At 36.2% G+C, this 17,168-nt stretch overlaps 1 protein-coding gene across 1 annotated transcript; it reads right to left on the bottom strand.

The window, feature by feature from the left end:
• Positions 1–210: 210 nt before the first annotated feature.
• LOC141486639 (uncharacterized) lies at positions 211–3,315 on the bottom strand. Its single transcript, XM_074184965.1, has 2 exons — positions 3,014–3,315; positions 211–2,950 (listed from the first exon to the last, which is right to left on the bottom strand). The coding sequence occupies exons 1-2, from the start codon at positions 3,163–3,165 to the stop codon at positions 2,239–2,241; spliced, it is 864 nt and encodes a 287-aa protein (XP_074041066.1). The 5' UTR covers positions 3,166–3,315; the 3' UTR covers positions 211–2,238.
• Positions 3,316–17,168: the final 13,853 nt, after the last annotated feature.

The raw sequence follows: 17,168 nt of genomic DNA, 5'->3' as shown, positions 1-17,168 counted from the left end.
AATAATGGAGGGTGGTATGCCCATGTCAACACCCACAACACTGTCTCAATTATGGAAATGGGACAGAATTGGTGTGAAGCTTGCGAGAGGCCACTAACAAACTTCACCCGAGTATCTACATGTATTATATGTAATAATGTCCAACCTGTGGCACAATAACCGTGGACCTACTGGTCAAAAAAAAAACAACAGCCCTTTTCAGGGCTACATTATTCACACAAACAGTAGTTAGTTGTATTAGTATTCATAGATTATGTGACAAATGAATACTTTGATTAATAAAAGTCTAAGTTGGAAATTTGTTAGTCTTTGAATATCTATACATTATATGACAAATAAATTACTACTTTGACTGAAAAGTCGAAATTTGGAATTTGATAGTCATTGAATATCTATGCATATGATGAGTACTACTTTAAATGAAAGTTGAAGTTGGCATTTGTCAATCATTCATATGCATATAATGATGAATACTTTCACATACATATATTTCGTTTGAGATTATAATGTTAACATAATGTTAACAATGGTATGAATCTGTTTCTGTTTGAAAGTATAATGGTAGCTCTGAAAAGAGCTATTTTTTTTATTGTTTCAGTCTTTAATTGTAGCCCTGAAAAGGGCTGTTATTTTTTTATTAATCCATGCAATGATATGGACTAACGCTCCTCATCATCAGAAACAATAATTATGGTATCGTCATCTGAATCAGATGATATACTAATGATATCATCCTCATAGTAGTCATCTGAATCAGATGATATACTCATGATGTCGTCGTCGTCATAATCAGCTGAATCAGATGATATACTAATCACATCATCCGCATTATTATCGTCAACAGCATCTATGTCGTCCTGAATACCTTGTTCCACTCGTTCTGCGAAATCATCAGGAAGATCATAGATTCGCTGCAGAAATTGAGCGAAGGTTGTACTCAAATGATCAGACGTTGAATCTATTTCATGTACTTGGATGGGTCCTGTACTCGACATTGTGGAAGAATGATATAGAACTGGGATTGTTGCTATATTTATATTGGAAGAAATGAAATGGAGGGGGTGAAATGTAGAACAGTGTTTGAGATTCGAAAACATCAAGAATGAAACTCTGAGCGATTATTAGGAGAAATTCTAGTGATTATTATGGAAAAAAAACTAATAAGAGGGAGAGGAAGGGAGGAAGACACTGCCCCAGCCTCGCAGTGCCTCGTGTACACCAACCAAAAAGTGTGTACTCCGTGGAAGGAAAGGAAAGGAAATGATGGACGAGTAGATGATTATATGTCATCATCGGAATTGAGGACATCATCATCGATTAGGATTGGGGATGGCGGAGGACTATCCTCGATGAGGATAGGGGATGGTGGAGGACGTCTAACGTCAAGCTCGTCATCAGCATCATCACCAGAGTCGTCGTCGTCATCATCGTCGTCGTCGCTACTCATTGGGACAATGTCATCATAAGCAGGGTCCCACCATCCGTCAGGATCTGGATATTCCGAGTCATCCAAGTGTCCTTCGTCACTGCCAGTGACATGCTGAACTTGCATCCTGATGTCGTGATCCCGGTATTCGTATGGCGGACTGTGGGGTTCCGTGGTGGAAGAGACAACCTGTACCTGGCTGTTATCCCAGTAATTGAAGTTGTACCCCTGATCCGGGCAGCTATAGGGTTCGGAGGTTGAATCGGGTTCCATCTCGATGCTAGCTGATCAACTGAATGTTTCATCAGATGATTTCTACTTTTATACTTTCGAGAGGGAGTGGGAGAGGAGTGGAACATTGAGTAGGGGTAAATTGTAGTGTGACATAAGACATATTCAATGAGTAGGGGTAAATTGCAAAGTGACATAAGACATATTCAATGAAAGAGATACTTGAATGGATAAAATACAAATGAAATATACTTGTCGATTTCACTATGAAACATGTCTATTTTTTTATTTTTTAAATTTTCTTCACATGAAATTATTTACAAGTGATTAGAGAACACAAAAATTGATGTGAGGTATTTGTCTAGAAGAACTTGGAATTGAAATAAAAAAATAATAATGATAATAAGAGGAAGTGAAGAAAAATGCTCCAACCATCGCATTGTTCAATGTGTACCAAACCAAAAAACAGTGTACACCCTTTATTTCACTTCCTTTTCCTTTATTCAATATAAACTTAACAAATATAAACTTAAAACTACCATAATTAAATACTCCTAACTAACCTAAAACTAATCTTACATTTACACTTCATCTACAAAAAGAGTGTCCATAACTGTCACTACTTTTTTGTACAGCTCTATCGAAGAGGTCTTTGCTTTACACCTTTCCTGCAGAGATGCATAATTCCGATCTATTTCGGCCATTTCCTTTTGGAGTTCCCTCCGTCGGTTATCCATTTCAGCCATTTGTCGCTTCATGGTAACCAACTCGGCCTCGCTAGATCGGGCAGCTCGTTCTGCTTTCTTGCATCTCTGCAGAAAAACACTCATCTTTTCACTAACCTCTCCGATAGGCTGTGGCACCAACACCTCAGGATCCGCCGGTGTCGCTGGCAGCGGTGGTAGTCGCGTCACCAACGGCGACAATATCACCAACTCCGGAGAAGGACTCCTCGGAATTTCCACTGCTGCTGGTGCTGCTGCTGGTGTGGAGGCCCTCTTACGAGAGGTCGAAAAACTACCTGCATAAGGATTAGTCCTATTGCAAGTAGCTCGGTACTTTGAAATAGGACCAACCTTTGCTGCAGGTCGTTGGCAAACCTTCTTCACAGCCCTGACTTCCTCCTCCTCCTCGAATAAGTCAGGGCTAGAAGATCTGCACCTAACTCGCGAACGCGAAGTGGTTGGCTGGTCAACCGTCACCGCTCTCGAAGATGCTGCCTCCTCCTGGTCAGCGGACACCGGCAGAATAGACGCCACAGCATTATTCACCTCCTGTGTATTGGTTGCCATTCTGAAAAAGAAGAAATAATACAAAGTTAGTTGATATAAAAAATAACATTCCTAATTTACTTACTCAAATATCAAGTTGGTCGTTGGAACGTACTGCCTTGTTGTGGAGTGGACTGCTCTCGATGAGATGACTTCTCGAACTGAATGTTGTGGAGTGCTCTCCGGAGGGTATCGACTTCGATGCGTGAGCGGTGGGAAAATGGTGGGAGCGCACATGCGCGATGAGGGTAGGGGTGTACATGCGCAAATGTTGGGAGTCGGGGGGGCGGGGCTTCGGGGAGGGGAGGGGCGGGGCTTCGGAAAGGGGGCGGGGCTTCGGAAAGGGGCGGGGTATCCGAAAAGTTGGTGGCGACGGGGGGGGGGGGGGGGGGCGTGGCCCTAACGGGCTCCGCCCAGGTGGGTGGGGCCTCCGGCCCCAGGTAGGCGGGACATCTGGAGAGACATCTACGCCCTCTTCGCGCGCGCGTTCGTAACATAATATGCAACCGAACACCTAACCTAACGTATTAACGTATTAACGTAACCTAACCTAGTACGCTAACCTACCGCTATGCAACCGAACACCTAACCTATCGTATGTATTAACGTAACCTAACCTAGTACGCTAACCTACCGCTATGCAACCGAACACCTAACCTAACCTAACCTAACCTAACCTAACCTAACCTAACCTAACCTAACCTACAGTAACTATTAACCTAACCTAACGAGGGAATACTAACCTAACACCTAACCTAACGTAAGTATGCAGCTAACCTAACGTAGCTATTAACCTAACCTAACGAGGGAATACATTCACCATGTTGGTTCCATTAATACATCATCAGTTGGTTTTGGTTTTGGTTGTATTATTCTATGATTTGGATTAATGTTCAGTCCTGGATATCCCAGTCCACCTGATGATGATGGCCTGACTTTATAGTTTCTCTCCAAAACTTCTTTATGGTTTTTCTCCAATACTTCAACTCTCTGTTCCAGTACATCATACTTTTTCATTGTAGTCCCTGTTATGTTTGACATAGCATCAAATTTTTTATTTGTAGACGCTGTTATGTCAGACATTTTTATGTCTACATCACTTGTAAGTTTGTCAAATTTACGAGTGAAAGTTATCCGAGCCTCTGCAATTTTATCGTTAAATGCTTGCCGGGCGTCCCGAGCAATATTGCCTATTGTGGATTGTATTGCAGCTTGTAGGGCTAGAAGTATAACTTCCTTTGCTCCATTAATTTCCCCCTCAAGATATGATACAGTTACACAATCACTCTTGTCAATTGGTTCACTTGTATTTTTCAATATTTTCCTTTGCATGTCATAATGACCATCTTTTGTTAATTTAAAACCATTCCCAGGAGGACCTCGAATGACATTACCACCCCATTTTCTTTTTCTACCAAACTTATCGATTGTTTTAGACATTGTGCACTCTACGATGATTCTCTTCAAACTGATATTTCTGTCATTTACATTATACTATATATTGCAGTAATTGATTAGGGAAATAGAAATAATACAAATAAAATTTTAATCATTTTATATTCATTACAGTAATACATATACATACATACATAATACATTAATATCACATTACTTCTATCATATATTATTAATTATAAATGGCTACATAAATATCAATATTGAATTTTCCGGTTTTGAAGATATTGAATGATATTTCAATCATTGATCTCGGCAGATAATAAATTAATCAATTGATCCAATGGAGTCTCCTGAGATTGTGATTGTTGAATAATATTACTTATCCAACGAATGTTCTCATTTGGATCGTTTTCATAAAATTCAATATCATTATGACCCCAAGGAAGAGTGTGGGTAGTATTCGGAATGATAAATCGTTTATCATCGTGATATGATAATGCAACTTTATTTTTTAATTCAGTATACATATCATGTAACACGCTTCTAAATGAATTCATCTTTCTGAATATCATACCACCTAACCTATCGTATGTATTAACGTAACCTAACCTAGTACGCTAACCTACCGCTATGCAACCGAACACCTAACCTAACCTAACCTAACCTAACCTAACCTAACCTAACCTAACCTAACCTACAGTAACTATTAACCTAACCTAACGAGGGAATACTAACCTAACACCTAACCTAACGTAAGTATGCAGCTAACCTAACGTAGCTATTAACCTAACCTAACGAGGGAATACATTCACCATGTTGGTTCCATTAATACATCATCAGTTGGTTTTGGTTTTGGTTGTATTATTCTATGATTTGGATTAATGTTCAGTCCTGGATATCCCAGTCCACCTGATGATGATGGCCTGACTTTATAGTTTCTCTCCAAAACTTCTTTATGGTTTTTCTCCAATACTTCAACTCTCTGTTCCAGTACATCATACTTTTTCATTGTAGTCCCTGTTATGTTTGACATAGCATCAAATTTTTTATTTGTAGACGCTGTTATGTCAGACATTTTTATGTCTACATCACTTGTAAGTTTGTCAAATTTACGAGTGAAAGTTATCCGAGCCTCTGCAATTTTATCGTTAAATGCTTGCCGGGCGTCCCGAGCAATATTGCCTATTGTGGATTGTATTGCAGCTTGTAGGGCTAGAAGTATAACTTCCTTTGCTCCATTAATTTCCCCCTCAAGATATGATACAGTTACACAATCACTCTTGTCAATTGGTTCACTTGTATTTTTCAATATTTTCCTTTGCATGTCATAATGACCATCTTTTGTTAATTTAAAACCATTCCCAGGAGGACCTCGAATGACATTACCACCCCATTTTCTTTTTCTACCAAACTTATCGATTGTTTTAGACATTGTGCACTCTACGATGATTCTCTTCAAACTGATATTTCTGTCATTTACATTATACTATATATTGCAGTAATTGATTAGGGAAATAGAAATAATACAAATAAAATTTTAATCATTTTATATTCATTACAGTAATACATATACATACATACATAATACATTAATATCACATTACTTCTATCATATATTATTAATTATAAATGGCTACATAAATATCAATATTGAATTTTCCGGTTTTGAAGATATTGAATGATATTTCAATCATTGATCTCGGCAGATAATAAATTAATCAATTGATCCAATGGAGTCTCCTGAGATTGTGATTGTTGAATAATATTACTTATCCAACGAATGTTCTCATTTGGATCGTTTTCATAAAATTCAATATCATTATGACCCCAAGGAAGAGTGTGGGTAGTATTCGGAATGATAAATCGTTTATCATCGTGATATGATAATGCAACTTTATTTTTTAATTCAGTATACATATCATGTAACACGCTTCTAAATGAATTCATCTTTCTGAATATCATACCACCTTGTTCGACGATTTTTTGATAATCTTCGCATGTCAATTCATTCTTTATTACAGATCGTTTAACCCCTTTGGCTTTCTTAAATTCACCATCAACAGATTTCACATAATATGCTTTAGCACCTGTACCATAAAAACTCATGATTGGATCATTTGGAAATTCATCTTTGAAGTTACCCAAGACTGAACTTGTTACTGGAATATTGAATTGGTTAACTATACTGTAATTGGATGTATCAAATCTACTTATGTTAGTTTTTATGAATTCATAAAAATTTTCTGTGTTTACTTTAAGAATGAGCGAGTCGGTATCTGTGTAAAGTAAAGAGACATTTTCATCAAAGTGTTGTTTGATGCATCCATAGAAAAAGTCATACATGACTGTTTTAGATAATTCTAATATGGAAAATCCCAAATATAATGGTTTATCGTAATGAACCTTCACTCTACCCAATTGAATGGCAACGAAATTATCAGTGAAAATTGAACAATTTTTGAAATTTGGTTTGGCTATGAGAGTGCTGGCACCTATATTTTTCTTTATATTTTCCCAATGTGTAACGAGTCTAACATCAATTCGATTATCTACATTCTCCATTGTCTTTCCATACACCGCATTATTCATTAGTTTATAGAAATCTTTAACAGATTTGTTGTTAGACCTATTACGCATTTCAGTATTAAGATCTATATAGGGTTTCATCCAGCATGATTGTTTGAATTTCAATACTCTATGTGTATTCATTACAATCAATCCATTTTTGACAGCTTGCTGTAGATTCCTATAATGAACAATATATTTTCTTTTATCATTCAAATTTGGAATTAATTTGGGAATTTTCGATTGTGTACGAGGTGGTATTATTTTTTCGACTAAAAATGGAAGGTCAGAATGTTTATCATGCAACTCTTGTGGATAATGAATGTCCACTTCAAATACATACCCATACGGACTATCAGTACTCACATCCATCACATCGAGATTAAGAATTTCATTTGGTGTCAACCATGTAAATTCACTTGTTGGTAGAGGTTGTGACATACTGTGACCGTATAGATTTGTTGCATCTAAATATGTAATGAATGTGGAAGGTTCGTTGGGATTATAATTGGGTAAAAATCTATTATTTGCTATATGTTTCCTCTCGCTACATTGACTAATTCCACCTCGTATACCTTTTTGAAAAAAGTGAATCATATCAATGTCAGTTAGTAATTCCAATTCAACATTAGTGAACTTCAACATGGCATCCCATGATAATCCAGGTGCAGTGTAATATTGTGCCGGATCTAAGTTATATATCTCTAAACTTGTGGTGCGGAAGTTTTCAAAAATATCACATAGTAGCAATACATCCGACTTCAAATACAAATCAGAGTATTCCCCCAAATTCTGACACTCGAATAAATTCCAAACTTTTCTAGCCCTATCATAATCAGTTTCCGATATATGTTCACAATTGAGTGTGTCATAAAACTGATTTTTTGTCGGAAGTAATGGATAATTCAATTTGTCAATGTCATCAACAAAACTATATGGAAATACACCTTTCTGTCTCATCAAATTGAATTTCTCAATTTGTGGGAAATGTTTGTGCATCTCCAAACATTGATCGGAGGTCAAGTTTGCACCCAACTTCTCCAACGAATTAGTCATAAATTTATAACTATCGATAAATCTCATTTTGAGATAATTCTTCCTAACCACACCATCTTTATCGGTATAGCTGTGTGTAAAGAGATGCTTCGTGAAAGATATATATTTCTCTTTAGTTTGCGGGATAACATCAACTTTCTCTTTATTCCTATACAATTCTTTTATGAATAAATGACAATCATAACCACTTAAATTATGAAAAATGATAGGTATGAAGTTTGGTATTTTGAAATTTAAATTACATTTCGAGTGAGCGGCATGTGATCTTTTCTTTCCTGTGACATGACAATGATCTCTTACTTTGACGTCACCATCAGTAAATGCTTTATTACATATACCACAAGTTCTGGCTGCAACAAACTGTTCTTCTTCTTCGACAGTTTGTGTATCCATTGGTTTAGGGTTTCTGAGATGATTTTCATGTATCTCTTTCAAATCATCTTCAATGCTACTCACAAATTTCTGAGCTGCATCTACACCCCTATATGTAACAAATTTTGTCAAATCATCATTATATGAACACTTTATCAAATAAGCAAATGAATATGGGGCATGTTTGAATGTTTTAATCGTGTATGAACTTCCAGGATTTGGCTCATTCACATGAATCGGTTTAAGCACTGATTCAAAATCAGCATACACTACAAATGGCACCCTCATTTGCCTCTCAAAGTTTTCAAACATTAGTTTATTTTCCGCAACCATTCTACCATATTTATTGATCTTTAAATTAGTAGTTGGTGTTGTGGTACTAATGTGATTACAATCATACATATTATGACGTAAAAGCAATCTCTCATCAGAAAAATATATCAAACATCCGTCACAAAAATATTTTTTCTGTCTATGAGCTGATAGTTGATTAGAAACTAATCTTGAAAGATCTTTGATCCAACAATAGTGACCATTACCGGAGTCATCAGTTATAAACAACAAATTGACATGTCTCCGGAGTCTTCTCTGTGAGTATCGCAATGGACCAATCACTTCATACTTCATTTTACCCTTCTCAAATGTACTCTCTAAACCGTAAACATTAATTGAAATATCATTCCTATCTTCGAATATTTCGATACTCTTATTATTAACTTTAACCGGAAAATCCATACCTGTGACATCTAAAACAGTGGAAAAATGTGGATATGACGTAAGTTCGGACACTCGACTATCTGCAGGATATAATGCTGATGTTATAGCCCAAGCAAAACAATATTGATCTTCATTACGAACATTCACAACAGCTTTCTTCCATTGAATACATTGAGGCAGCTTCACATATGAACGTCCTTCCAGTGGACTGTATTTATTAATGTTGACCTCGAGAAACAATATTTTTTCACAAGTCCAACCTGAATTATAAAAAAAAAAAAATATTACTATTCAATCTTATTGAAATTTTTAAAAAATAAATACCTGAGTCACGATCCTGGAACTCAGTCGTTTGTGCCACAATTACATCACGGAATCCATCAAAAACAGCATTCAAATCTGAAGATTGGTCCACTATTTTATTTTGGGAATTAAATGACTTCGTGTCCCTCGAATCATCAGTCTGAAGAATATAATTCCCAAAAACTTCCATATTCACCTTGATGCTTTTATGGATCCTGATGGCTGATTCCAGTAATTCAATGACCTTCTGCCTAATCTTATTGAAAAATGAAATGTAGTCACTGGTTACAATCGAACTCTCCACCCTGTATGTAGCAATGCGGCAATTGAATGCATTCGTTATAATTTGAACACCGTCAGACAATTGAACACATGCATTATTTTTATGACTCATGGTTCTTCGGTGAGAATTCACTTGGCTCATAGGAATTGTCACATTACAACAATTGCACGTATACATAGGTGTTGCATTATCCACTCTCACCCGTTTCACTGCAGGCCCTCCTTGGCAACTCTGGAGCTGATGCCGACGAAGATTATCACTACGAGTGAAAGATTTACCACAGTCACAGGAATACATTTTATATAATAGTTCTCACTAACTCACTTGATGTAAACTGACATAGCCAACACTCGTACGCTTCTTAAATACACTCTGATAGGACCCGTCAAGACGTCATAGCCAACCCCACTTCTCAACTACATGCGCCAAGATTACCTCCCAACTGAATGCGATAACAGATGTCGATATACGAGCAAGCAGTGGTCGTTGCGGTCTCGGAGAGGGTAGACGCTAGGCAAACAGTCCTCGGCTGCCGTTGTGTCACCATCGATAGCGGGGCTAGAGCGAACCTTCATCGCTTCAGGAGAGGTGAGGGCAGACCGATGAATACGCATTACTCTGCCACACGTCGTGGAGTGAACATGTCGCTCTCTAGCCGTTGAACGGTTATTGCTGTGACGTCACTCCACTACTAACTTGGTGCCCTAACACCGATGGAGCATTTATTACTTGGAGGATCTTCGAAGTATGCAGACGTATGTTTGTACATAGACAAACAAGCACATGATGAAACCCTGTACCGTGCATTCTCCTACACACACACATAAACACACAAAATCTCATATGAAAAAAAAATCTGAACGATCCATGCACCAGACACTTCAAGGTCACAACGCCTTGACTTCACTGCACAACAAAAAAAACTTCACCAAACAACAACCAATAAAAAAAGCAATTAATACGTCATAGTGGTGGGGGGAGGCCGAGAATCAGCTGTAAACAACTACTAAGAGATATTGATGAAAGTAGTCAAAAACACTAAGATTTTCACAAAAATCGGTTTAAACGATGAGATTGGAACCTTTGGTGTAAAAGTTGAAAACTTTTTCTAGAGATTAATTACCCTAACACCAAACTGATATTTTTGCACTCGACGCGCGTTTCGTTAACAAGGTTAGCATCTTCAGGAGAAGCAAATTGATACTGAATCTAAAGACAAGGGTTAGCTGTTTATATACCTGAAGTTTTTTGGTCCGATGTGGACTTTGTTTGTTAAATGATGATTATCCTAATTGATTTTTCGGTAGTTAACTAGTGGAACCACTACCTGCAAATTAATTTGTCCGCTTTTTAATCTATTGTTGACAAATGTCCGCTTTTTAATCTATTGTTGAGAAATTAATTTGCAGGTAGTGGTTCCACTAGTTAATTACCGAAAAATCAATTAGGATAATCATCATTTAACAAACAAAGTCCACATTGGACCAAAAAACTTCAGGTATATAAACAGCTAACTCTCGTCTTTAGATTCAGTATCAATTTGCTTCTCCAGAAGATGCCAAACTTGTTAGCGAAACGCGAGTCGAGTGCAAAAATATCAGTTTGGTGTTAGGGTAAACTCTAGAAAAAGTTTTCAAAAATCGGTTTGCAAAACCACTCACTACCTCACCTAATCCCAAGAACACACGGCAGTGATGAAGAAATATTGTGAAACGGACAAAAAATCAGTTTTCAGCCAGTCTAGCTAGCCGAGCCTTTATTTCTCAACTACATTCGATAGCACGTTTACTAACTATCTGGGCGACTAGGGGCCACAGGCAAGAAATGTTTATGACTGTACTCTTATTTTTATTGCCGTTCCAATTGGGAATGGATAGACTATAATATAAAATTTCATGGCAAAAAGGCAAATAATACAAACAGCATAGCATTGTTAGATAGGGCGAAGCAATTTCATCAGTTTTCTGCGATTTTTCGAAAGCCTTCGACTGTGTCAATCAAGATATACTTATAAAAAAATGTACTGTTATGGCATAAGAGGGACATGTCTTGAATGGTTCAAATCGTACCTCAAAGGTAGATCCCAGCTGACGAAAGTCAATAATGCGTATTCGAACATTTCGGCTATAGATTGCGGGGTGCCTGAGGGATCTGTTATAGGGCCCATTTTATTCTTATTATACACCCACGACTTGCTACAGTCGATATTGTATGGAAGCGACAGCTGATTAACGGAAAAACAGATAGACAGATTTACAATTTTTGCCGATGATACCTCATTGTTATGGCATGAAAAAAATACTAACAACTTGAAACAAATGATATCATCAGATTTAGAAAAAGTTAAACAGTGGTGTGATTATAATTTACTCTCCTTCAACGTAAACAATACCAAAATTGTAAACTTCAAATTTAGATGGTAGGAAGATAGAAGAAACGACGCACTAAATTTCTTGGTCTGCATATTGACAATAACTCAAAATTTAAAGAACATATCACATTTTTATGCAAAATATTGGATTCAAGATCATTTTCTGTCAGAATTGTCTCCAATGAACTTGATATATTCACTGCAAGAACGACTTACTTTGCCCTATTAGAGTCTCGTCTAAGGTATGGCATTGCATTTTGAGGATTATGTAGTAAACAAATATTAAATCAGGTCTTCGTGTTACAAAAGAGATTTTTGCGGTTTTTATGTGGGGCAAACCATAGGGATAGTTGTAGACAATTTTTCGTTAAATACCGAATCCTCACTCTATAGTCCTCACAGAATAGTCCCTTGTGGTACAACCATTTTGACAGTCAATTCTGAGGTCACTTCTCTTCCAATCTTTACTTTTTGTGTTCTGTATTTCAAATAGTTCAGCATCACGTCCAATGCGATACGTCGAATTCCATAGTATTCTAGTTTTTTCAAAAGTTTATTATGTGAGACCGTATCAAATAGCCAGACATTTTGATGATTCGTCTAACGCTCGCATTGTTTTTCGAGGAAATCAGCTATGGCATTTTCAGTACTATATTGTTTAATGAAACCGTACTGCCTATCAGTTATAATTTTGTGCGTGTTGAAAAAATCAAGCAGTCTGTTTTTCCAAGCGTGTTCAAATATTTTGGCAAAATTGTTGATGACAGAAATGGGTATGTAGTTATTCATGAGAGTGGTGTCTCCTGTTTTAAAAATAGGGGTTACGACAGATCTTATCCATTGTAGTGTATACTGTAGTGTATGTATACTGTAGGGGTGTTGTAATATGGTTGTGTATATGTTTAATAGTTTTGGCTGTGATTTTATCATTTCCAGAAGAGCTGCTATTTTTCAATTTTGATATTATGATTATTATTTCATTTATTGTTACTGGTTGTAATATATCGTTATTAGCGGTAACCCATTTTCACAGTTTGGTTTCGAAGTCTATTTCAACCTCTTACATCATAAATTCACTAATGACATTTGCAAACACTTTTTCATAATAGAATTAGTCTGAAAATTGACGTAATGATAAGATCTCTGTGCGTGACTGAATTGGAGTGTCGTGTTAAAACTAATATGGCGGATTTTCGACCATTATTTCGGGCTTTTAATATAACGTCGATTCACAAAAAAATGTTACTCCAAGGAAAATTATGCAAATAATACGCTACAATCTAACAAAACCAACATAAAAGCTAGAAATACATTAAAATAATAACGGCTCCTGAGAACGGTGAATGATAATTTTGAACACGAAAATGTTGTTCCTGAAAAGCTGGAATTAGGCCAATACAAAATGTGAGCGAATAATAAATGAACAAAAAATTATGGCCATTGAGTATAGAACAATTCTGAATTATTCATTAAGTGTTATGATATAATTAATGATTTTTCCAGAAGCTTTGTTGAATGAAATCAGTGAACTTGAGAAACTGCTATTTTATCAAGCAAAAAGATTGAACGATAATTCATCTGATGATTATTCGATTTTACAGTGATTAGTGGTATCCGAAAATCGTGAATGGATAATCACTTCCATTTTTTTCAACGAAGTTAAGTATCGTACAAACATAAATAAAGACCGTTTTCATATAATTTGATTTGAGATCTCAAAGCAGAAAATTCACCAAGAAAGGTAGTATTTCATGAATGGATAATAATGGAAAAACAACTAGAAATTGATAATTATGATTGATATGTTATAAGGAATATTAGTTTATTCGACCTAAAAGGCGTTGGCGGGTTTTAAAAATTAAGTTCCCAGGTTTTTCGACTCGATTCTTTTTCTCATCATCATTTTAAGATTCCACACCTATGAACTTTGGATAGAAGTATAGGAAATTCATCATATAGGAAAAAATAAGTCTATAGGTCTCAAGACCTACAAATCAGACCTCCACAATTTCTAGCGCCTTTTTGTTGGAACCAAATCTCGATGGAAGTGAGTTCTGGAGAATAAGGGGGCATTTGAGTAATTCGAACCCCAAATCACGTATTGTTTGCAGTGGCATTGTCCTGCATGAACAAAGTACATACAACATCTCAAGTATTGGATTCCTCATATGTGATCTATTCACTGTATATTTCGTTTTTGTTGCTTGGTAAAAAATTTGAACTATCTGAAATAGCACAAAAATTATTGACTGATAACATATTGCTGAACTTTCTCTTTTTTTTGTTATACTGGACAATTTTACTGAAAGTTTAGCACCGTAAATCAAAACTCTATTTCGAAATGATGCCAGGTCGTGAAATTTCTGCTCTTAACAACACGAAATGCTTGACATTCCACTCTACATACACACAGAATGCTGAACATTTCAAGATCTTCTATCCTGCGAATAGTTCATGGATATGAGGAATTTGAAACAGTGGAATGATCTCTATTATTATATAGAAGGGAGGATCGGTTTTTGGTTCAATATGCCGGTAGACATAGAAACGGTTCGGCTCCAGCCCTTAGGGCACTCTTTAAAGGTACATTTCACAGTTTTATATCACAGTCAGAAGATGACACCATCTGACAGATCTGGAAAGCCTTCCAGGGTACCTACTCTAACACCATGCGATCCGTTTACAATGGGCGCAAGGACATTGCGAATGGCTTTTGAAACAGTAGCGATGGGTTCTATATTGAAACAAGCATTGATATCCATAGGCAAAGAGGCTGGAGAGAGTCAGGTCGTCAACAAAGACTCGAGCAGTTGTTCCCTATCAAGGAGAGACAGTACTTTTTAGGGGAACATCATGTTCAGTCGCTGAACACTATTAACGTGAAATTGAGTATATATTGAAAATGTTATGATGACGAAAGGAATTCAGTGAAAATTTCATATTCATGGACCACAACGCCCAGCCACATCAAGCAAGAATGGTTCAACAGGTACTGGGATAAGGGCGAATTACCCAACTAGACTTGCCATCAAAGTCGCCGGATCAGAATCCTATCGAAAACATGTGGAATTTTGTTTATAGATAACCGCATTCACCCACCCCAAAATACAAAAGAGTTAATTGCAGCCACAGTAGAGGAATGGAACAATATTGCAAAAGAAAAGATCAATCGCCTGATTGTCTCAATGCACAGCCATGTCAATATGTTACTGAGAAACAGAATAGGTCACACTGACTACTAATTGATGTTTAATGAACCAAATGTTTTGTGAGTTTAATTTCTAAATCAATTTGACAAACATTCACAATATTTTTTCTTATGTTGCTAATGCTATTGTAAGTGTTTTTTGCAGAAAAATATATTCAGGAATAATCATAGTCGAATGAAAATGGGTTATCTCATTTTGAAATTGAATAAATTATAAAATAACTATCGGGTTGTGTGTACTTTTGTCAAATTCACGCCTCTTCTGTGTATAATTTTTGTCGTAGTAATAGCAGGGGAGCCCACGATGCAAAATGGGAATTTATTCGAGCGCCATTGAGACATATTAGGTTGCAAAGCTTAGATGATAAGAAGAAAAAAATGTTATATAATATATACCTTTTAATTTTTTACTTTTACTCGAGCTCGTCAGATATTGATAGCATCAATGTCCTATGTATTTTTAATAATGTTGGTATGTTAATCTGATTGTTTGCATGATGTGGGTGGTTGTACGTAAGGGTTGAAAGTGAAAAGAAAAAAAATTAATCGAGCGCGCCAGATTGTCTAAGAGGGTGTTAAGTGTAACAAAAAAAAACTCTCATTCAATAATCTGACGATTTTGATCTGACGCAAACTCGCGGCCATTATTATGATGTGCAAAAAAATTCGCCATTTTGAAATACTCAAGCGCGTCAGATTAAGAAATGTATGGTTCATCTTTATGTTTTAAACGTGCTGTCTCATAATCTGACGATTATCTAGAGGGATTTGCTTAATCTGATAAAAACAATATTAAAATAAATGTCTTAATTCATTGAACTCAATTAATTGGAAAGCTCAGGAAATAGCATGCAAATAAATAAGTGTATGTTTTCTAAGTAGAATACTTGTATTTATAAGAAAATAATTTAAAAAAAATGCTCAAAAAAATGTATTTTTTTATAATCAATTGATTATCTGATGAAGAAAAGAGAAATGTTTTTTCCTATATGTCCTATAAGGACATATAGGAAAAACATAGAAATAGAAATGTCCTATAAGGACATTTTCAAACTTACACAATATATAAGTTTGAAAATGTCCTTATAGAACGAAACTACAGTAACGTTAGTTACAAATAAAAGTGGTAAAAAAATAGAAAGTTCAATTTTTCTTTTCTTCATTATGATTTCCTACCACGTAGTAACAGCTACATCCATCAATTGATTGATTAATCATCATCTTCATCACGAACGAGTCTCTGTGATCAGCTGTGATGGCGTCATGGCAACAGAATTCAGAGTGGGAACGGAGTGAGAGAGTAATAGATAGAGAAAAAGTGAATAGAGAATAGAGGAATAGAAACTCGGAGAGGGAAATATAGGTATCATACAGCTACACGCATTAAACTTTAGCGACGAATTTTTGTTATTTCGGCTTGCGGAAATCGTCAGATTATGTTTTTCGTTATCCTTGAATTATTTTCTTCAAAATAAAAAAAAAATAGCCACGCTCGAGAATGTCGAAATGACGTTATTTTTCACAACTTTGCTGCCCTCCCCTATCTTTAGGTCACTCTGAATTCGTCAGATTACTGGAATATACACTTTTTAGCAGGTAATTAACTCACCCTACCTTAATCTGACGCGCTCGAGAATTTCTGATGTTAAATTTTCTTTTACTAAACTGATCCTTTATCCCTCACAGGCGGCCTTATATATGGGGCTCAAATTTGGTGGAGGTACTTAACCGGGTACAAGGTATCCCTCTGTATATTAATCTGCCGCGCTTTAGTAAATCCCGAAATCCCTGCTTGGGCTCCCCTATTATAATATCCAACAGTAGTTTTCAGTAATTGTTCAACCCTTCTCTAGAAAATAGTCATGATTATTCTTTATCAATCTCAGAAAACTCCAGCAAGAACTTTTCCAGCAGATTCATTAACACGAAACTTCTTAGAACTTGAAGTGTCTTCATTCCGTCGATCG

The sequence above is a fragment of the Leptinotarsa decemlineata genome, unplaced genomic scaffold (genome assembly GCF_025532065.1).
Source record: "Leptinotarsa decemlineata unplaced genomic scaffold, Ldec_3_MD MMD2_tig00026361_RagTag_RagTag, whole genome shotgun sequence".
NCBI classification, from domain to species: Eukaryota; Metazoa; Arthropoda; class Insecta; order Coleoptera; family Chrysomelidae; genus Leptinotarsa; species Leptinotarsa decemlineata.
Note: the sequence above shows the minus strand (reverse complement) of the source record. Positions and strands in the feature narration are given on the sequence as shown.